The 23,820-nt window shown below is 43.7% G+C and overlaps 1 protein-coding gene across 3 annotated transcripts in view; it reads left to right on the forward strand.

Moving 5' to 3' along the window:
- Positions 1-23,820, forward strand: part of TRPV4 (transient receptor potential cation channel subfamily V member 4) — a 467,135-nt gene that overhangs the window by 194,860 nt on the left and 248,455 nt on the right. For all 3 annotated transcript variants that reach the window (XM_069214733.1, XM_069214732.1, XM_069214731.1), the window contains exon 4: positions 6,894-7,046. In XM_069214733.1, coding sequence (XP_069070834.1) covers positions 6,894-7,046 — 153 coding nt within the window. The remainder of the gene's footprint in view (positions 1-6,893; positions 7,047-23,820) is intronic.

Raw genomic sequence — 23,820 nt, forward strand, 5'->3', positions numbered from 1 at the left:
TGCTAGTCATTGTTTTTTATTCAAACACCATTAGTATTGCCGTAAATGATGTCTATACCTATGTGAATAATAATCAAATCTATCAAATTCTCCATAAATTGAGTTCCATTTAATTGGGTAGTAACACGTTATTTAAAGCTATTTTAAGTAGCTGTGTTAAGTACTACATCAAAAAAGTTTTATAATTATTGTTGCTTTATAGTTTTGATAGCCACTCCAGTTTATAGAAATTGCTACCCCTTCTTCCGAGATTGATAAAGTGAGTACCATTCTATCGGGTGATATATTGGAGATGGCAGGGGTCAGTTTACTTTGCTGTGAGCTCTATATAGAGACAATATTCCTGAATATTACATGAAGTAAATACTTGCATACAAGCAGGTCACAAATGAAGTGTCCAGGGATTGCTTTTAGAAGTCACATCAGTGGGGCAGTGCTTAAGGAAGGGAGGGGAATTTGCACAATTAGTGTGAATTGTAGGTCATGGTGAAAGCCGCAGCGGTAGCCTGACAGTAGGATTGGTGAACATTTGACCTATGCTGATGTGATACAGTGGACTCTGGGCTGGTTTCCTATTTACTCAAAAGTTGGATTCGCCCTTGACCCACTGATGATATGGGATCCCGGACTCCAGGAGGAGAACAGTACGTGAGCAGGTATGCTGGGTCAGCACATATGGCCACTGACTCTGTATGCGCATCTTGGTTTCTGAGCGCTAGAAAGTTCTGTATGTAAATCTTAGGTGCCTGTTTAGATAGAATCCTAGTTTAACAGTCCCTTAGACAGGCAGCTTGTGTGCTCTATGAGGTCTCACTTTAGACCCACAGACCCTGCACTCTGAACTGTCCAGACAATAGAGTGCCCTTCATTTCTTCTAGTCCAGGGAGGTGTCCCAAATTAGGGACGCTACAGGGCCCTGGGCTCAGAAGCCCAGAGCAAGAACATTGACAATCCAGATGCTAACTTGATATCACAACTGTATCTTCTGAGCATATACATTGCTGCTAACATGAGCTAGTGTAAATGCAGCCTCCTCATATGAGCGTGCAGAATGCTTGAATTCAGACTTGATCGAAATGTCTTCTCCTCCGAACGAATGGACTCCTCATATGGAGTGTCTCCATAGGAGCTGTTGACACCCACATCCATGTAACCTTCTAATATAGAACTGTGATTTCATTAGTCCGATATATGCAACACAAGCTCCTCCCATAAAAGAAGGACCAGAACACCTTTAAAGTGCTGAAAAAAATTATTTACTCAAGGATCACAGGCTCTCACACCAATGTGTTTTGGCCGTAGCCTCACCAGAGTTAATGGGTCAGGATGTCCCCACCCTGTCCCCTTTTTTTTTTTATGATGTTTTTTTTCTGTAACTCGGCTGAAGTCAAGTCCCAACACGGCTGCCAACATTTCCTTGTTGAAGTGTTGGCAGCCAATCAGATCGCAGCACGAGATCGGGAGGGGTCACGGATCCTTCGCGTCCCTATATATTTTCTTTAGTTTCTCTAAAACTACTGAAGGGATTTAAAGCAAACATTAAAAAGGTTCTTTTATGGACCACAAGCTACCTTTCTGCCAAATTTGGTGTAATTACATCCAGTGGTTTCAGCGCTATCGCTATTCAAAATCCCTATGGAAAAATGAACAGGGTAAACTTATCTTGGGACCCCTCCTTTTTCTCTACCCCTGTTTGACGGATCACCCCAAATTTTCCAGCCATTCAAAAGGCGTGATTTTTTTTTTCTTTCTGCCAACTAAACATTTTTGGATTAAAGATTTAAATTAGGAGTTTGGTTACTCCTTTGGAGCAACAGAATGTTTTACTGCATCCCCCTTACGGAATAATAACTGTACTCAAACCTCACTCCCCTTCATGTGGAACCCTGGGACAACACAATTGGCAACTTTCAGTGAGCACAGGGGAAATGTGAGGATAGGGAAAAACAATACATGATTTGGATATAAGCAGTGCATGGTTTTATCTTTGAAAGGGTTAAGCTGAAGGGGACGTATGCAGATGTTGAGCAGGTTGGATGAGCTGCAGCATGATGAATCAAAGAGATACAGTTTGCTGCTAAAGTGGACTTCTGATTTCTTTTTCTCACAATGACATCTGCTTTATAGAGGCTGGTGACTCCTGTCAGTAACAGTATCTCCAACAGTACCATTGACATTTGCATATGCCGTGATACACTCATGCGAATGCTCGATGTCCTCCACATATTTAAATCCTTTAATACCACAGCATCAGTGTCAAAATATGATTCAGGTTTCTTTTTATCATTCGAGTTGGAACCAATTCCTCAAACTCTCCCAAGCAGTTACGGACAGGAGAGATGCAGGAAAGTTAATGATCCAATGTGGAATAGACACAACAGGCTCACTGGGGAGAGTGTTTGCTTCGACGGTGCCCCCAGGCGCAACGCCTGGTTGAATACCTCTGGCTTTTTGGGGGTGTTCAAGCAAATCTTTTGGACATACCCTTTAATGGCACCCATCTCTTTGGAGAGAAAGCAGACTCTGCGCTTGAAGGATTCTCCTGCTATGGCCAGGTCCCTGGGCCTTGTGACAGCCCCTTGTCCCCCCTCAATCTAGTTTTGGCCTGTTTCATGGCTACAGAAGGGGTGCCCAGCCACGCCTGAAGCCACTGTTGCTCAAGCTGCCCAGCTTCTGTACAGCCAAGGATGTGAGATCCAACGACCTTGTGGGTCAGGGAGCCAGCGTTCCACCTCTCCCTCCTGCAACTGCCACCAAACCATCCTAGTCTGATTCTTCCCCACCAGTGTCCAGTTGAATGCAGGATATGCCATCATCTGTTCCGCTAGCAGTCCATCACGTCAGACAGGTGGGTTTTCAGGTAGTCCGAAGGGACTACATCCTCCCCTTCGAGACTGCCTCCTCCATCCATGCCACCATCTTACGATTGGATGGCAGAGGATCACCAAGGGAGCTATAAAGAGGGTTCCTGTGCCAGAAGTAAGTCGTGGTTTCTATACCCACTACTTTCTGGTACCCAAAAAGAACAAGGACCTCCGCCATTTCCTGGCCCTGCATCCCTCAATCTCCTCCTCAGGAAGGAGACATTCTAAATGCTCACTCTGGCTCAGACCTTATCTACCTCAGAAACAGGATGGTAGCGTTGGACTTGCAGGACACTTATTTCCATATTCCCATCCTGCCTGACCACAGACATTACCTGCGGTTCACGGTAAGGCATGAGAACGTTCAGTTCACCGTGCTCCCGTTTGGCCTTACCAGCTCCCCTCGGTGATCACCAAGGTGATGGTGGTGGTTGCAGCCCACCTGTGCAGGTCAGGGGTTTCACTCTTTCCCTACCTCAACGACTGGCTGTTGAGAGTGAGCATGCCTCAGCCTCTATCCTGGATTTCAGTGAGAATGACACTAAAGCTGCTTGGCCTCATGGCCTCCTACATCCTACTAGTGACACATGCCAGATGACATATGAGGGCTCTTCCAGTGGGCGCAGCATCAGTGGAATCTCTCCATCATGGTCCAGATCTCGAAGGGAACTATGCAAGATCAGCAATGGTGGTTAATGAACCGCGATTAGGTCAGAGGCAGATCCCTCTCCCTTCCCCAACCATAAGTGAGAATACCACCGATGCGTCACTCCTGGGATGGGGTGGCCACCTGGGAGAGGTGGCGATCGGAAGCATTTGGTCTTTGGAAGAATCCAGACTTCATATCAACCTGATGGAGCTCCAGGCGGTCAGACTGGCATCAAAAGCATTTCTTCCCACTCTCAAGAGGAAGGTAGTGCAGATGTTCACGGACAACACCACCCCTATTTGGTATTGCAACAAGCAGGGCGGAGTGGGGTTGTGGCCCGTTGTCAGGAGGCTCTGTGCCTATGATGATGGCTGGAACATCAGGGCATTTCCCTGGTGGTTCAACATCTGGCAGGCTTTCTGATTGCCAGAGCAGACAAACTCAGCTGAAAATGTTTAGTCGATCACTAATGGCATCTCCATCTAGAAGAGGTGCAAAGTCTGTTTCTGCAGTGGGGAGAACCTTGGCTAGATTTGTTCACCTCAGCAGAGAACGTACAATGTCAGCAGTACTGCGTGTTGGAGTTTCCACAGCAGCACTCGCTCTGTGACTCTTCATCTCGAGTAATGCTCAGGCCTCCGGTACACCTTTCTGCTCATTCCACTTCTGCTCAGAGTTCTCAGGAAGATCAAGCACAACCAGCCCCAAGAAATCCTTGTGGCTGTGGACTGGGCGCAAAGAGTTTGGTATCCCGAGCTATTGAGCATGGACATCGATCCTATGATCAGACTATCCCTTCGGGAGGATCTTCTGTTACAACAGCAGGGGAGGGTTCTGCACCCAAGCCTGTCCAGTCTCCTCCTTGCATGGGAATTGAGCAGCTGTAGTTGAATTTTTTTGGCCCAGCAGGGCTCTGCCGTGGGCACTCCAGAAGGTTATTTATCTGCTATTTCTGGGATTACCTGATCAACCTTCTTTGTTTAAGTCTCCTATTGATAGTAGGTTATTTAAAGGTCTTACCCACATGTTTTCTTCATCCTCATTCATCTTGCCCTAGTGGGATTTGAATCTGGTTCTGACATTCCTGATGTGTGCTCCTTTGGAGCCTCCTCTCAATTGTCCTCTCGGGCTTCTGACATTAAAAACAGCCTTTCTTGTGGCCATTACCTTTGCCGGCAGGGTGAATGAGCTCCAAGCATTGTCACCTAAGCCGTTCTACCCTTCCATCTATCCTGACAAAGTTTATGCTTTGCACTAGAGCTTCCTTTTTGCCTAAAGTGGTCACATCCTTTCATGTAGGCCAATCCATCACCTTGCCTACATTTATGAACCCCCACATCCTTCTAAGGAAGAGGAAAGACTCCACCGCCTGGACCCAATAAGAGAGTTAGCATTCTACCTTGATCATACCACAGAGTTCTGGGTGGATTATCAACTCTTTGTTGGTTATGTGGGTGCGAAGAATGGTCAGGCAGTGCAGACGAGAACCATCTCCAGATAGGTTGTTCTCTGCATTAAAATGTACTATTCATTGGCTAAATAAGCAACCCCCTGAGGGTTTGCAGGCTCTTTCTACCAGAGCTATCTACGCAAGAAAAGGGTCCCTGAAGCTAATACTGTAGCTCTCCCAGGGAATTGGAAGCTACAGCTGAAATAGACATAAGAGCTACCCTAGAACTACACTTTGTGTATTAATATACTACAAAGAATCACAGTTTCAACGATATTTGCCTTATAATGTATGCCAACAATAAAAACTTGATGGCTATATGTCTAATCCAAAACTATAATAATATGACAACCTCCGTAATGATACATTTCATAACATCAAAGGATACAATAATTTCATCCATATTTTATTAAATCTTCTCTGATATGTTATGTGACGAAGAGTCATATTTGGAGTTTGCCAGATGTGGAACATCTGCCAAAAAGTGGCAGATATTCGTCCACCTGTTTAAAAATGCATTGATGACAGACGTATTCCACATACGTCTGGTTGGACATTCACCCCTTTTATGGTGGATGTTCTGCATCTACCAAACTCTGAATAAGGTACCCCAAGTCCTTTTGAGTTACGTTTTTCCCTCCGCCTCCTTATTGCCAGAGCTTCACAAGACAGCAAACTTGAGGGGGGACCTGTTGTTGAATTGCTACTATGCGTAACTGCTGCAAACAATACTTTTCCCACCAAGAATGCATCATGGAAAAGTAATGCCCGAAACAAAATCACGTGAAGCAGGCAGGTGAGGAAGACATGCATTGTTTTCCAAAACACAGGACCTTTCAAATGAAAGAATTATTTTAAAGGCCACCACAATAGATGCGCTTAAGGTGTTAAGACTGACTACAGCTACGGGGCTCGAATTGCCTCTGTCTTGTAGTTGTAACCAGGTCAGTTGGAGACCCAATTGTGTTAGCTTTTCTGAGTACTTTGAGAGTACACATTAATTCTACATTATAATGGGGACATCAAGTGAGAAGGACTCGTTCTTTCTGTAGTGTAAACGGACAACATTTGAACCATAAGTTTTATTTATTTTAGTTCTGTGATGTATTATGCACCTAGCTTCATTGAGCAATGTAGCGATGTATCGAGCACATTTTCATTGTACGATAAGCATTTCAAGTAATGTGATTTACTCAGTGTGGTGGGTAGTGTCCAACTAAAAACAGATCACACAAAAAAATGATTCGATTGGAAAGGAGAACACATGCAACTGGTTCTGTGTTACGTAGCACACAAAACTTTTTGTCCTTTCCTTACAAGACCAACCACAGCCTCTTGTGCACAACATCACAACTTATCTATCTACCTGGCAGGGAGTGTTTTCTAGAAAACAATCTACAAAGTCTGATCTATGGACAAAAGGCCACCTAGCTCAGTGAAAGTGGCCTTTATCGCGCCCATCCATGCACATAAAACTCTACAAATATTTTGAGCAGGCTCAGCATAATTTTCACTTTGACATAGACCAACACAAAACATTAAAATGTCTCTTTTACCCATACACAACCGATTAATGGATAACCTAAAACCTTATGAAATTGGCACCTCCAGAAAGGTTAAGAAGGATGAAGAAAGCACTACAGAGCCACATTAGTGGTAGAACTTCTACATAAAAGATAATACCAGAACAAAACATAACTTATTTTGGTTATAACAGCAGGAATTCAGGTATTACCTTTAACAGGTAACTATTCAGAATATCGGTATTATGAACACATTGATATTTCCTCACCTCACTTCCAGAATAGAGCTGTTAATGACGTTTACATATGTCTGCATTTTGTATTTCTGCAATTTATGATTTTGATTCTTGTCATTGTTTTCATAAGAACGACTCCTACTTGTCTCACTGATGATTTGCTCTTCACAGAGGCATCAACAGGGAAAACATGTTTGCCAAAAGCATTGATGAACCTAAGTGGAGGGAAGAATGATACCATCCCCATGCTCGCGGATATTGCAGAAAAAACAGGAAACCTACGGGAGTTCATCAATGCACCATTCCGAGATGTTTACTATCGAGGTAGGTATCAGATTTATTTGTCTGGCATTGAGTAAAAGATTCCAGAGCGAATATGTAGAAGAAGAAATTCTAATCCCTGATGCCTTTTTCAATTAATCTCTTTCATCATGTGTTATCCTTACTTTGGTATATGGTTGGTAAACACATTCAGCAATAAATTACATAGATCTGTTGTAGCAAATGTAATGGTTTTGCATAGTTGTAACCTGTAGACGCTTGTCTCTCATCCTGATCGCAGTTCATTAGCTCACTCCTCTGGCCTGCATCATCTTCAATTCAAGATACATCCAATAAGGCAAAAACTACCAATGCCTCAGCCTTGCTGGTATTAGGAATAGGCCACTGTAAAAACGAACGTAAAGCAAGGAATCAAAGTCAGATACGATCAACCAAGAAAAAAATAAAGTATTGGCATATCCAAAATCTCTGGCTGGTGCAAAGGTTAATTAAAAAAAAACGATTGCAAGCATATCCATAAAAATATGCTGCTACATAATATGGCCATCATATACATGCAATAGTTATTGAAATGACCAAAAATATGTACTAGTAATGTTTTTAAACAATTAGCTTTTCAGTTGTGTCATGCATTGTATTCTTCTTATTATTTGTGGAGGATACAAGAATAAACACATAAAAATCTAACATAACATTAAAGTCACAGCTAGCTACCATGTCACTTAAACAATTTGTATGAGCAGCTTTAAAAAGGAACAAACAGTAAATCTCCGTTTAAGAAAAAATAAATTGCTGCTATTTATATATAACCAAAAATAAATAAAAATCGCATTTGAACCAGGTTTGTCACATACGAGAAAGGGACTATTTTTAAGTTGATGTCAGGAGTGTGCACAGACTTTATAGAGTCACTGAAAGTGAAGGAAACATATGGATAAAGTGGGTTGATCCAATGCTCTGTACTTTAGGCTGTGGTGGATGAAAGCACAAGGTGAATGACAGTTTACCACAACAAAGATAAAGCCTGCTGACTAAAAGCTGCTTAATGTTTGTATATTAGCAGAGGCAGCCCCCAGCTAATATGCCCCCCAAAATGCCCATAGGACAGAAAAATAAAATAGCAAACTTTATTTATTACCATTTTACTTTTCAGCGCCCCATTCTGAAGCGAGTGTCAGGACGGGGCAATTGCTGCAGAGCGGCAGCAGGGAGCTGTGCACTTGTTTAAAGTGCACATGTCTGAAGACAGCTGGGTTAGAGAAGGCACAGGTCTCCAGCGCTCTGGTGAGCGCTCAGAGAGCCCTCTCCCACCAATCCTGATGCTGCTTTCATGCTGGTTAACCAGCATGAAAGCAGCACCAGGATTGGCTAGTGCAGTTTCCTGGGTCCCATCGCGCGTTGGACCCAGGAGAGAAGGAGAGACTTCGAGAGGAGGATGTCCGTCCTAAGATAAGTACCTTTTTTTTTTTTATTTTTTTATTTTTTTATTATTGTACTCTCTTCCTGGCCCCCAATACAAATAAGATCCAGCCGCTGCTGTATGTTAAGCATGAATGTTTTGGAAAACTATAGTCTGGTAAAACAGCTGAGGCTATCTCAAAGGCCAAACCTAAAAAAACAATTAATACAACAAGAGACAAGTCATCTTCTCCCCTTCATCCCTTTGTCTTTGCAGGCAAAATTCAATTATTTCATACTAGTCTGTAGAGTTCATGGCACAGTGCTCACTCCCTTCTTTTCTAGCGGTGGTCGCGCATCAGGCATCCTATAAAATACACACTTAATAGTAGCTGGCCACACCAAATCTGTCTGAGAGGCAGATGTTAGAGCTTTGTGAAGGGCAGATTAGATGGTTGCCTTCAACAATTTAAATACAAAGACACTAAGTCGGAGAAGAATTTAATACAGTAAAATGAGAGAATTTAGCTTGTAACTGATAGAAAAAGCACGTTGCCACGTAAAAGTCAGAATTGTCTCTTTACGCTCTTTGGGAAATAGGCAGCTCATAAAGAATTCTGAATACATGAGAAGATGCCCCAATTTATTTATTTTGAAGTTTTGTATAGCGCAAACTTGACCCAAAGGTATTGGAGTGCATTAAATGAGCATCACTTGGTTACACAAGGACACATTTATTCTTTTGAAAGGTACGTGGAGATAAAGTGATTTGCCCAGAATAACAGGATGTTGAGCCAACGCTGAGACTCAAACCTGATTCCCCAGTTCCAAAGTCTGCAGCTATGGCCGTTATGCCACACCCTCTCTTCTCCTTATGTCTTAGCTTTAATAGATTTCTTGTTTGACCTCATGCTGGACAGAGGTTAGAGTTTGAGGGAGTAACTTTTAGGGACATGTGTTATTAACTGTGTGCTTTGGGAAATTAATTCATCGATTCACATAAAAAGCGTTAGGAGTTTAACTCATCATTTTTGTTAAAAGAAAATCACACTAGAAAACACTTAAACATGTTTTCTGTCTGAAAGAACATGGCCTGCAGCTGCACGTTGGCGGTTGACTTTTAAGCCAACTCCGCGGCCCATGATCCTGAATACATTGCTGCCGTTCATGCCCAGCGAGCCCCAACCTCTGCGGGATATTGATGTGGTACCCGAACGGCAGTTGGGGAGCTGCTCCCTGGCCACGGAGGTTCCATTTTACCCAGCACACCGTCAAGAATGTGGCCTGCTGTTAACGTGCGGACCCACGGCCCATGGCGGTGCATTCAAGACCTCGATTGGTCTGAGGACGTTGGTGGGGGATTGGGAATAGACCCCAGTGGCACCATCTTGGGCCTGATGGATGGTGCTCCTGGAACAGGGAGCCCCCTTTTATGCAAAACAGTGGGGGAGCGGCCTAACAATTGGACCACAGCGCACATCTCGGTGTGAGTAACCCTGCTGATGCGGACTGTAACAAGGGCCCTGATAGGCTCCCACATGGATTCCTGCCTTAAATGCCGAGACTTTATGCCCCCTTCCTGAGCCTCCGATCCTACCCAGGTATGCGGATCAGCCATAGACAGTGCTCCTCTGGAGGCATACCTATTCGACCCCATCTTCTCACTGCTTCCTCTCTGGGGCCGACTTAGCCGGTGGCTCAGTACCCCTGATTGCCCGCAAGTCATGGGTGGCCCATACTCGCAGTGGTTAGGGACGCGGGCTCCCCTTTGCCCCAACCACTCTGTAATATAACATGGGATGGATACAGCTTAGTGCGGTCAAAACTGGATGGAGGGGATGACGGTGACAGAGCCCCTGTTCCTCCTTGCCTCAGGAGGCTCCTGGTACCCACTCATCCCACTTAATTGATATAGTCCGTGTATGTAAAACTGTTGAAGATAGAGATGATTGTGTGATGCACCTCATGGAGCCCTGTTTGCTGCCCACTGTTTCTTGTTGAATGCCTGCATGCTGATGAATGCTCCCCCACCCTTGGATGTATTGTTAAAAACACTTTACCTCCTCCTTCACTGGCCTCGGCGGCGACACTGAAGTGTGTCCTGGGCTGCTCGTGCCCCTGTTGGTTCCTGGTACTCATAGATTCAGGGGTGTGGTGGGCCCATTCACACTGCCATTTACAGCGGCCTTGGGTTTCGCGGAGGACCTGGGCAGGACAATGCCACCAGATGTTATCACCCCCTTTTTTTCCTCCCTGTAAGTCTACAATCTCATTGAGTTAGGACACCGACCTTCTGTAGATGTCTCGGCTGCCCCGAGCCCTACCCTCTGGCAATTGCTCGTGCTGCCCCATAAAGCAGATTCAGCAGGTAATACGGGGGACTGGCGAGTCTGCTGAGAGCCATGCATGACTGGATGCATGATGTTAACCACCAATTGAGGACAGTGCACCAGCCTGCCTAGTTGTACCCCCACTTACTCCACTGCCTGCGAGAGCCTCATCATGGGGAAGAAGGGGGATGTGGCTCTCCATCTTCAGGGCACCCGCTAATGACGTAATAGAACGCCTATCCCCCGATCCACCCCTGGATGCATTGACTTCGGCTCTCTTTGATACGAAAATGGACAAAATCCTTGAAGCCATTGCGGATACAAGACAAGACCTACGTCATAGAGTTGACACCATGGTAATTGGGGTGGGACTTCAAAGGGACAGTCAGAGAAAGCTTTCCACCCATGTTGTGCACATGTAGAGTGAACTCAGTGACTTCCGTCTGACATTGTCAGGCCTGGAGGAACAGGTTTAATCTCTCACTGCGAAGGTCCGGGAGGTGGAGAACAGAGTGGAGGATTCAGAAGGTCATTATTGAAGGAACAACCTTCATATTGTGTGTTTCTTGGAGGGCCAGAGGGTTCCGAACCTGCGTCGTTCATTAAAACATGGCTGGCGCAGGTGGCAGGTTCATTTGGCCTCTTCCCCCAATATGTAGTGGAACGGGCACATTAAGTACCAGTGAGGAGCGCTCCTCAGACCAGTGGTGGTCTGGCTCCTCAACTATAGGGACAGAGTCCATACTGCACTCGACGCATAGCGCAGAACCACTCATGTATGGAAACGCTCACACGTATTTAATCCCAGAATACACCCTAGAGGTGCAGCGCCGCAGAGCATCAGAGTGAAGAAGCACCTCTGACAGGCTGGTCTAAAATACTCGCTACTGATCCTGGCCATTCTTAAGGTAATGTTCAACAAAACAAGCTATTTCTTCACAGAACCAGGTGGCACCTGGTACTGGGTGGAACAGCGGCGGTATGGGACCTCGGCCTCTATATCCCCAACCCTGTGGCCTTGTCAGGATAAGATAAAACAATGTGGGAAGATCAAAATCCAACAAGCTAAATCCACCAGACTGCAGGGCGAGCCCGGCCTGGCTCTGGCTAGAGAGGAACAGATGTAGACACTCTGCTGCAACTTTGTTGTGGACTGACAGGCGCACACCGCCCTCCCAAGCCTGAAAGATATGCCCTCGTAGTCTGAATCGGACACGGGTGCCAGCGGGACTTTGTCCACGATCCTCCTGGATGTGACCCTCCAAACAGCGGGCACTTTACTGTAATTTGCACCTCCAGTACTGCTTCGGTGATAGAGACTACGATATACCCAACGAGGCCAGCACCGTCCGCTGGTCGCCATTGGTCATGTATTTAGAACACAGAATGCAACAATGATAATGCAGAAATGGGTAGAACAGTTCATCTAACACACACCATCATCGCAGATCTTCACCTGCTCCAGACTGTGTCCTCCACACTGAACCTCACATCCCTCATCCTACTCCTGGGCAGCCACCGTCTTTGCTGAAGAACACACAGGAGGACCCCATATTTGGGATTGCTTGTTTACAGTTTGGCAGCACTCGACCATTGACTGCTGTGGGTTGGGAGTTGGGGTTTATTGTTATTTTGTTTACAGAGGTCGTACATCAGACTTTGTCTCCTCTTTCTGCAATGCATGTCCCGCAGTCCACTACTCATGATGCCCGCCACACCGTGCACTTCCCCCCTTCCACATCTCATATTCTTTTTGACAGGTCCACTATTCAGGTTTAAAGTTTTGACATGGAATGTCCAAGGGCTGGGTTCAGCACGCAAGCAACATGCTGTACAACACTACATTAGGCTTAGGGGCACCCAGATGATGTTTCTACAGGAAACGCGTATAGCTGGAGGGGAGAATGACAAACTGCACTCATGAGGGGGGGGGTCAGTGTTATTGTACAACATATTCTTGCTTTGCCCGGGGGGCCTTTATCTGGATCCGTCCTGGAGTTCCTACCACAGCACTGCTGTAGAGGTTGACACGGAGGGGCGTTGTGTGCTGACAGAGAGACTGGTAGAAGATAGGCTTGTCCTGTTAGAAAGTATATATGCCCTCAATGTCTCACAATTAGCCTTATTTTACACATCTTTCGACTATCCTGACAAGGAGGGCACACTTTCCATGGATGTTTGGAGGTTACTTTAATAGTGTATTCAACCCACAACTAAATCGCTCACACGTCCCCCCGCGAACCTCCCCTCTTTTAACAAGTGCTGCTCATTTCACAGAATGGTTAGTGCATTGATCACTGCAGGATAGCTGACGCACGCTCCACCCAGATACTAGAGAATACTCCTTTTATTCATCCCCACTAGACTTACATGTGAGGGTTGACTACATATTCTGTCACTCTTACTTACACCTGCGGATCACTACAGCTGAATATTTAGGGAAAACCCACCCACTCTTGATACAGTTTGATTGGGGAGGAGTGCATCCACATGGCGTTTATAGCCCTTCATGCTGGAGGACCAAGTGTTCAGGGATACTACACTCAAATCTTTTAACACGTTACCTAACTGAGAACTGGGGCACTGTGCCTTCTCACACTGTTAAATGGGAAGCCTTAAAGGATATGCTACAGGTCCACTGTATCTGTACCATGGTTTGCGTGAGAATGTAGCTGCATAGGGAAATGACAAGTATGGAATCCACACTTAGAACTTCTAAAGTCACTGCTCTCATTGACCTGGAGCGACATTTTGCATTCCCCACGGCTTCAGAGGCTCGCGCCCGATTGGTGGAACAGCTGCATTGTCTAGATTTCAGGACATACCAAATTCGAATGCATGCAGAAGGGAACAAGTCAGGTAACTTACTGGCATGGCTCCTATGCAGTGCTCTCCGCAGGATGCCTATTACCATTATTAGGCACACTTCGACTCAGCTACTCAGTAACCAAGTAGACATATAAGAGGGATTCACCTCCCACCACCAAACCTTATATGATCCCCCTCCTGTCCACAGGACACAACATAGTTACGCTTTCCTTAGGGGACATCACATTGCCCATCATTGAGCCCCTGGCCAGGGAGGAACTCAACACCCCCATCATGATCAAGGAAATTCGGGGTGTGATTAGAGATGCGGCTTCCTGCAGGACCCCTGGGCTGGGTGTTTATCCTATAGCACTGGTTCATCCAGGCCGGAACGGCTTTATCCTTATTAGGTCCACCACCCTTAATAACCGGCATTTACACAAAGTGATGGAGACCACTCCTTCCCAGTTGCCATACACTACCTGCATGGTGTTAGATGTAGAAAAAGCATTTGACACCTTGGACTGGGAATACCTGTCAATGCTCCAGGTATATCGAGCCACCATCAGTGACTGATACGCCTTGTATGGAGACCTCAAGGCCAAGATGAAGATTGGAGTATGTATCCTCCATCCTTTTTTGTTGAGTTGAGGGACTCTCTGCCCTAGCATGGAGGCACTGGCTCAAAGGCCCCTGCAACAGGGTGAGGTTTGGCCCATACTACAAAATGGAGAAAGTCATGCAGCCTCACTGTATGCAGATGATGTTTTAATTTACATACTACACATCAGGGACATGATATCTGACATTACAGCTATACTCTCGGAATTCCATGCAGCTTCTGGCCTGGGCGTAAACTGGGCTAAGTCTTGTCTGGTTCTCATTACTGCCCAGCACAGCGCTTGCTTATAAGCACCCATTTGCTCCATTGAGAGTCCCACACACTCTGCTATTTAGAGATACACATTTATCACACCACCCAGAATCTCATAGATGGGAACCCAGGGCCTTAGCTAGGGGCATAGGTTGTGGGGGCCCGTAGGGGGCCTGGCCGCGTGAAGAAAACAACATAAAAGAAGTAAAGAAAGGGTTCTAAAGCAGCCTTGATTGGGGTCCCATGGATGGGGTCTTCAAAATGCAGGGACATTTTTAAGATCTACTGCGAAGCACTGCATTTTCTACTGTATATATCAATTGTGATCTTAATATCCTGAGGACATGACTTACAAAATTCGCAGACATTGTGACTAAATTTTAACACACATCTATTATTTGCAGTTGGACTTATAGATTTAGATATGTTTCTCCCCAGCAGATATTTGGGTAAATGCATGCAACTTGTTGCATTTTAAGCACATTTGTCAAATATGAATGGCATGCATCTTAAACAAAATGGTTGTATTATTGTGGTTTTGGGCTTTTTTATTCTCAGCTTGACCAACACACTGTTCTGGACAAATCACTTTTTTTTTATTCCAATTGCTTAAATTGTTAATATATACAAGTGGATAATACAAAATGTGAAAATAAGAGCTGAACATGGTATTGTCCAAATCACAATGCCCTCTTTCCTCTCCCACTCAAAACATTCTGGTCTCTGTATTCTGGCCTTCTCTTGACCCCCATCACGTGTACAAGACCTAATTTTTTTAGATGCACCAACTTTGTAAAAACATGTTCATTGCAAAGCCCTCTACTGCTTCCTGCAGTTATATCTGGGCTCCATCAAATATCTAAAAAAAAAACTCAATTTATTTGTCATCTCCCTCTGACATTCTTCGTCACCCCAGTGGAACTCACTGAACAGATACAGACTCACCCTCTCTCACTCAAACACTCTCTCTTGAGATTTACAAAATGGAATATATTTTGTCTCCAAACGTCTTGTTCGTTGGCCTGTTAAGACAGGCCAATAGCACTCTGGGCATACAGATGACCGAGTTGGTGTCACTGGATGGGTCTCGTGCTGTAACTCCATTAATCTGCGCAGTTTGTGCTGGCTATGCAGTCAAAAATGCATATTATGCAGCAAGGTCTTTAGTACGTGAACGGTATGCATGCTGCGGATTTATGGAAGTGTGTACAGCCTCTGGCAAATAAACTGTTTACAGCTTTCAGTATAAGTCCAGTATATTCAGGAGGTCTCTGATATATGCAAAGGGTGCACAGCTTCTGGCCTATAGACAGTATGCAGGGCTTTAATATTTATCAGTTGTGTGATAAATGTGTTGTTCGTGCCTCAGATCATTTCTGCATATTATACATATAGCAACTAACAGGTTATAGTGAGTTAACACTCACCCCGACATCTGTTGTGATCTGCTGATGACAAATTTGAATTTAGCAGTGCCAATTCAGCCTCCAATCTTTCCTAGGTCAAGCAAGTAACTACCAGTAACTTGGGTAACAGGATTACCTGTTAATTATAGTAAGTAACCTCTATAGCAATGGGGTATGAAACGCTATATAAGAGTAAGATATTATTAGTATTATCCATCAGATATGTGGGCACTATCAATATATCATAGGCATTCATATTGTTTTGTATCTAAGGTTTACATATCATAATTACTTCAGATGTCTGCATACTGTGCATAAATGTAAGACTGGTTCACTATACACAGACACGTATCTTACGTACAAGAATATGCTGGCATATTGTCTGAATATCCGAATCAGGATTCCAATATATACACATTCCATACACACATTAATCTGTAGGAAAAACGTATTAGAAATAACAGCAAGAAAAGGTTCTTCCCTAAAAAGAGGGAAGAAGTCCTTCGGGCAGAAATATTGGAACAAGTACTACATACATTCATTGTCTAGAAAGCACATTGAATTAGAGTCTGGATTTTGTTAACCTGATATTTCAGTTGCACCTTTTAAATGCTTGCCATTTGAATCTGCAGATGATTGTGTCACAATCTAATGCAGGCACCAACAGTAGGCATCTCTACCAATGTCTTCATGGCCGCTTACATCAAGTTGATCACTAGCAACCAATCTGCAACAGGCCATTCTTGGCAAACTCATCGACAAAAGGCTTGGACATCCTCTCTGGTTCTCATGCACAATACCAAAACTGTTTCCACTTAGGCAACACTATAATCCCAAACTCTGTCATTTTGTACAACAAATGGAAGAGGAGTGATAAGTTCAAATTCAAGGAAGACCGACTCAGTCTTCCAGCATTCAGAGGTCAGTAAGTTGAGTACTTAATTGTAAAGACCTCCTATTTACAGTGCTTAGAACCAGTGCTGTATGAATTGCTATCTAGAAACGAATTTTTAGTATTTATTATTGAGGGACAATATATGTCTAACACCGGGTTAAAAATGAAGTTACACATCACTACCCCTTTCAGGTAGGTTAATATATTTCCCCTCTTTGATATGGCCCCATGGATCCCCCACCTCTGTACAGACCTGGCACCTGATTCATATGCACAAGTATTGGGTTTTTATGCTGCTGCTGCCGCCACTGAGATGTTCTTCATTTGTTTTCATGAGGAACAGTTTTCAGAAACATTCAGTGTACCAATACCATTCAAAGGGCCTTTTAAGTTCAAAGCTAATAGGGTAAGGTTTTTGTAGAGAAAGCAGCAACATAATGTAGGATCCAATGTAGTCACCAATCAAATGACTATCCATCCAAAGGGATGCATGTTTTTTTGGGTCCCTATATCATACTCGACAACCTTCTTATTTTGGGTAAATACTGAAGTCTTACAACATATCATAGTGCCGCCTCCTTTAACTCTGCTTGATACTCATAGGTTACTGAGCAGACAGTCCACCTAACTCAAGGTGTTCCATGGACAATGAAACGATGACCAGGCATGTAATGATGAACATTATCTCCTCCAGGAACACGAGGATCAACTTCAGAGTTGCAATTGGGGCACATATGCTTGCACATTAACTCACAAACATAGCAAATATCAGTCCGCTGTTTCCTGAAATGTTCAATGGCACAGGGCTATGTCGAGACGACACTGGCCTTGGCAGGTATATCTCAAAAGATCCTTCGACTGGGTCAGGGATTTACTTGCATGGTTGCTGAAAAGGTACACATATGGCTTTGCAAGTTTGTCAGGTCTTCATCAGAATATTTGAAGTTCCTTCAGTTGCCATTTTCTGGGGCTGCCATCGTCTGTAATATTTTAGAGATAGTCTTCATCTCTTTACTGAGGATGAAGTAGAGGATGCCATAGGATGATAGAAGTTTGCTCTCCTCTCAAATGACAGTGTTAATCAGGGTCGGTCTTTCTAACAGTTTTGTTCATATTATTCCTTTGATTGGCAATGGAGCAAAACGTGACCTTGTGACACCCGAGCTCACTTGTGTTATTTCGTTTCATTTCCGGCTGATGTTGATTTGCTTATTCCTGAGCATAATATTCATCTGAAAAAAGTGGTGATTTTACCACTTTTTTCAGATGAATATTATTTGGTTATGCACCACAACCATATTTTTGGACACTTGCGCTAAAACCATCCAGCTGTACCACATGTACAAACATGGATAGTGTGGTGGTTATGAAAATCCTTAAGCCAGCCCAGGTGGGAAAAAGGCGCAAAAGAAAGGGCCCATTTCCCACACACTAAAGCTAATTTTGTTATAATATAAATAAGGCCCAAGTATTAAGGTAACATTGCCTGGCAGTTCCATACTTTGTCGCACACTTGCAAGGTGCCCAAGTGCCTTTTAGATTGTGATGGAAAAGAACTGTGGAGTACCATGTACAACGGAGGGGAAAATCCTTGGTGTGTTCCAGTAAAGATGGGATAGCCCTGTGAAGTACACTGCATGACCAAATAGGATGATAGGTCCTTTGGCTACCTGGTATTGAGATAGGATACTGCCAAAGGGCACTCTAAATTGTGAGCAGCCAGATCAGTATGCTAATCCACATGGTGATGGAATAAAACTTTGGGCTACCAAGTGTAGTGACAGGCTACAACTGCTGGGTATTCCATCCGGTGCTAGGATACTGCAGTCCGTGTGACACTTATGATCTTTATTTAACTGAACATTAAGCTCTCAAATGAGAAACAAAAGAGCTTTGGGGTTCTCAATCTGGAAATAGGAAAATACTGTGTACAAAGTCTTTAAGCATTTTGTTCTGAGATAAGATATAGGCTTAGAGTGCTCTGCTTAAAATTCAGTTGAGACTTGGGCTATTCTATTGTTATAGGAAAGTGCCTTGGCATATTCTGCACTCATAATTGACACAGCCTTTGTGTACTTTGTATTGAGGTACGATTGAGACTCGGGGTACTCAGTATTTTCATAAATAGGTGCTTCAGGTACTCAGCATTAAGATGTATTGGGGGCTTGATGTATTACGTCTTTGAGTAAACACTTCAATATCCTTAGCCTCTGTGCACTTGACTGTAATGATGTCACAGATGGTGGCACTCAGAAGTAAGTGAGTCTGCAAGTAAGGCAATGCAATGTGACAAAACTTAGACAGATGAATAAGCTGAAACTGCCAAAGTCTTTTGGTTGCACAAGAGTTCCTGAAGATGGTTAGCTAAATTCAACCCATTACCTGTCTTCCTGATTACAGAAGCATACTTTGATATGTTCTAAGGACAAATCATGATTCAAAGTTTGAAAACTTTAAAGTTTGAAACTAAAAGTGAGAACACTTTACCTGAAAAGTAATGAAAACTGTGCAACTATGGTTTTAGTTGAAAGGATGTAGTTCAGTTTTTTCAAATATTTTTTCAATGGTGGTCAGTTGATGTCTGCACTCTACCATACAGTAAACCTTTCTGCTCTACTCAGATTGCTGCTGCTCATGAAGGGCACTCCCTGAATCTGTGGGTTTCAGAATTTCCCTTGTATTAGTCAATTCAGATGCTAATGGAAGTACCGTCTCCCCTTCTTCTCATCTGTTCTGATACTAACTTTCAAGAAAACCAAATATTACTGTTATAAAACTCCCCCTACAATCCACTCGACTTCCCAACCCATCCCTCACCCTGCTGCACCGCTATATGGCAGAAAAGCAAGTGTAGAAAAGAAAGGTAAGGTAGCCCCTCCATTGTGTTTGTTTGCTTTTGTTTGTTAAAAGTATCTGTGATTTTTTTTTTTTCTTATTCTAGTAATGCAATGAGGGGCAGACCTTTATGCCTAAAACTTGAGCAAACAGGGGTAAACAGAAAAGTGGCTTCTTCTGAATATATTTTAAACTGATTTAATTAGTTATGTAGTGCATTAGACATACACACTAAAGGGTATGTAGGCTATGCCAGCAAGCCGTGTAAAACATAACACTGCCACTATTAGTAAAAGAGTGTGTTTATGAGTACAGACAATAAGACATTGTGCTTTTCAATACAAATGTTTCCAAACAACAATGGAAGTGCTACATTGAGTAAACTATAGTGAAGGCACAGAACTCATTATTAGTTCATGTGGAAGATGACAACTGAGAACCAACAGACAACTTCAAGAGTTGTTTTGGGCATAATGCGTTTGGCTTAACACATATCAAAACGTGTTTGTTTTGAAAAAAGAATCTGCTTGTCTGATTGAATGATGAGAAAAAGTCAGCTCAAAACATTAATAGTTGTCGATACATATTTCAACCCCAACTGAACCATTAAGAGGGGCCTTCATCATGACTTGAGGCAGTGCCAATGGGCAGTAGCATCCCAGTTCAAATGAACGTGCATAGTTCAGGTTTGAATAGAATCATGAAGTGGGAGGAAAGATGACACAGAAGTGAAAGGTATCCACTAGTGTGTGTGGGGGGATGGAGAAACAGGATAAAGCATCCCTGTCAGCAAATGCCTGAAGCAGCAGGATGAACAGTCCATATTTCTTTATATTCTAACCCACTTTAACAATATATCAAATTCTTAATGTGAATTACCATTCTAACTTGTATCAAACTTGAAGTTTTTTCTTAACTTTTATGCTTGTAAACTAAAGGATTTTCAAATTTCAAATAAGATGTCTTTCAAGTTATTTGTTTTAAACTTTTGATCCCTCGGAGTTCTCTGCACTATGGATAGAGTTGCATGCTATTCTCCCCAAAGAATAAGACTTTGCACTTAATACTATAGACAGGCAGAGGTTACACCAGAGTACAAAAGTATAATAGAGTTGCACAACATAACGAAACACTGGCAAGGCAATTAGACATCATGATTATACTCTTTTTTCGTACCAGAAAGGCACACATTAGCAATCTTTTAAATTATCAAAAATGGCTGTGGCCTAGGGCACACTCAAGAGTAAGAACTGAAACTGAGTTGACCTTTCCCAAAATCATTAGCAAGCAAAAAATCAATGGCTACATGCAACAACAACAATAGATGACTTCCAGCCATGAGCACAACTGGACCGAATTGCATGTTACACCTTCAGCCAATCCTAGCCTTTAATCACTTTGCATTCAGAGGCTTGAAATGCCATCTATAGAATGGCAAAAAGTAAACTCCAGCTCCCAGAAATACTTTGGTTTTGGGCAAAAAGCCAGGACTGGCCGATGGTGCCGCTCATGACTTGGGCACCAGCAGTTAAGAACAAACATATCTTGGCACATCACCAAAATACGAGTGAAAGAAAGTTCAGCAACAGTGCTGCTGCTGTGTTCATAGCATGTCCTGGACTGTCACCCTCCACTCCACAGCAGACCTATCAAGTGGTAAGTATAGTACACCTCACAGACAGCTGCACCGTTAGCCTAAGCAAGGAGGAGACACTTCAATAACACAACATCAATTACATTCAGTTCTGCATCTGGGGTTTAAGTGCCAATGCCCATTTTCTGGTCTGGTATTGTATTGAGGACCTTGTAGTAGTACACTTTGTGTTGGGTTGACACCTACTTTCAACATAATACGATTATATCACTAAAATACTTTTTAAAAGGTGCTTTTGAAGGTAACAGTGGTTATACTTGCAGACGGATCTTCTGTAGAAGCCTTGTAGTCATATTTCAGTGGGCCAACAATGCATACCCAGAGATCACTGACATCAAAATCATGACCCTGCTAGATCTTAGACCTGGCAGTATTTAAATACTGACTTTGAAACAGAACCATTTCGTGCCATATACTCATGTCCTTAACTTTATAGGCAAAAATACTGATTGATTTTTCAATGACTGGAAAAACCCCTTAAGGTTATCCTTGTCAGAAAAGCAGTCTCTGTTTACATTTGACATTTTGTAATTCATGTTACAGCCCCCGAGTTCTTTCATTTTTCAGATGTTGTGTTTCATGTATAAGGTTTTTTTTTTATCAAGCGACATATAACTTTGGTATAGTGCATAGTGTGAGCTGAGTTGCCTCCAGTTTCCTGCTGAATTCAGGTTGTGGGCGGGTGTTTGACAGGGCATGATTTAGAGCTGTGCTGCTGAAGCTGAAGGCAGTGGAATTTCTCATGGTGGATGTCAGTACCTCATAAAGGTGCACAAACAATATTTGGCCTCTCAACAGAGCGCGCATAGCGATGGTCAGATATGTGCCAATTGTATTTGTGTTTCTATGGCAAAGTGTATGAAGGGGTGTTCAACTGTGGAAATATTGACAGCACCAAAGAAAACTAAACTACAGTCCTTACAGGTGAGTGGGTAGCTTATATTTGTGGGCGAGAGGGTGAAGTGCGGAAGATAAATGGAATTACAACCAGGAGAGTGCGGAATGGTGCTGAAAAAAAAGAGACTGCATGTTTGATATGTAGATGGAGGATTTCACATAGATGGAAGTAGAAAAGGGTGTTGGTGCTTAATAGAATGAGAGCCTGCAGAGGAAAGTACAAGGGCTCTGTGGCAAGTTTGTTTGTAGATCTCTGCTGCTCGGAACACAACACTCACATCCTAAAAAAGAATTGGTTAAAGGAAAAAAAGAAAAGCAATATTTAAGAGTCACGTAGATATGGGGCCCTCTGTCCTAAATTGATCCTTTGGGACATTCTTCCCCTCACGGTCCAGGGTAGAATTTCATTGTCTTAAATGTTCAAGCTTCCTGGGTTATTGTGTTTTTTTCACTATCGCCCAGTACACAATCCCCTGAAAAGTCTTTCACATGCTCTATGCCTCCCAGGGTAGTTTTATCTGGATTAAAGGTAGATGCTGTGTCACCATGCGTAGACCCTAAATTTCGACCATTATTACTTAGCTGCACAGCTTCAGTGCACATTGGCTTTTATGGCGCTTGCTGGAAGAGGCCTTACCTGAAAGTGCACAACGGATGGTACAAGAAGCATTTCCCCCCCAAGCAGCGGCCCCCCTTCATACCAATGACTTGATGCGTGTTGCCTATGATCCCTGCAGACGAAGTCAGCGACTCCTGCCTCCATCCCACAATATTTTTCTGAAATAAGGCTTTCCTCTATTAGCCCATTTCATACAATGTTTAGACAGGAGTGCCTTCACTTATGGGAGACAGCTGGTGTGTGCACACTTGGGGATCTGTTTGATGATGCAGCCCTCATACCCTTTGCATAACTGCAGGCTGACAGTGGCATCCCAGCTGGACATTTCCTAGCATATGGTCAACATCTAGCTGCTCTAGCACAAATATGGTACATCACTGACATGGAGCCAGATCCGAATCCGCTGGTGCATATGCTCCACGCAATTGGTAGTGGCCATCACTAAATCACATGGTTTACCCGGGCTCTCACATACACCACCGGAGATCCCCTAGTAACAACTCAGATGTTGGGGGCGAGATGTAGGTATGGAATTCAGAAATAAGGAATGGGAGAGACCGCTATTATATCCCAGGAAAGTATCGCGCATACTGCATAGTGCCATGCATCCCTCCATAAAATGTTTGGTTCTTCACCTGCATGCCCCCGATGCCAGATCCCTCATGCAGACCTGGCCCATATGTTCTGGAACTGCCCGGTGGTGCAACAGTTTTTGAATGGTATTGCTGGAGCAATAACAGAAGTGACAGAGCAGACCAGTGTATACCCTATTGAGGGCTCCTTGCTTGGCCTTTAAAAACACCCAAAGAGCGAAAAGGCATCTAATCGCTTTATCGATCTTGCCGTATTACTAGTCCGCAGAACTAGTGCCGTGCACTGGAAAGACCCGTCTCTTCCACGTATGCAATATTGGTGCACCGCGTTGCTGATGTGGGGCAAGGCAGAGTCAGTGACGCTCAGGCTAGAGAAGCGTGAGGTTTGCGCACGGTTCCCCTGGCAGCGGTCTGGGAGGTTCTACTGCAAGACCTCCATACTTCCAAAGAAGAGCTCTCCAGCTACGCTCATATTCCACCATATCTGTTACACGCCAGTAAGCTCCC

Source organism: Pleurodeles waltl, chromosome 11 (genome assembly GCF_031143425.1).
Source record: "Pleurodeles waltl isolate 20211129_DDA chromosome 11, aPleWal1.hap1.20221129, whole genome shotgun sequence".
In the NCBI taxonomy this organism is placed as follows: domain Eukaryota; kingdom Metazoa; phylum Chordata; class Amphibia; order Caudata; family Salamandridae; genus Pleurodeles; species Pleurodeles waltl.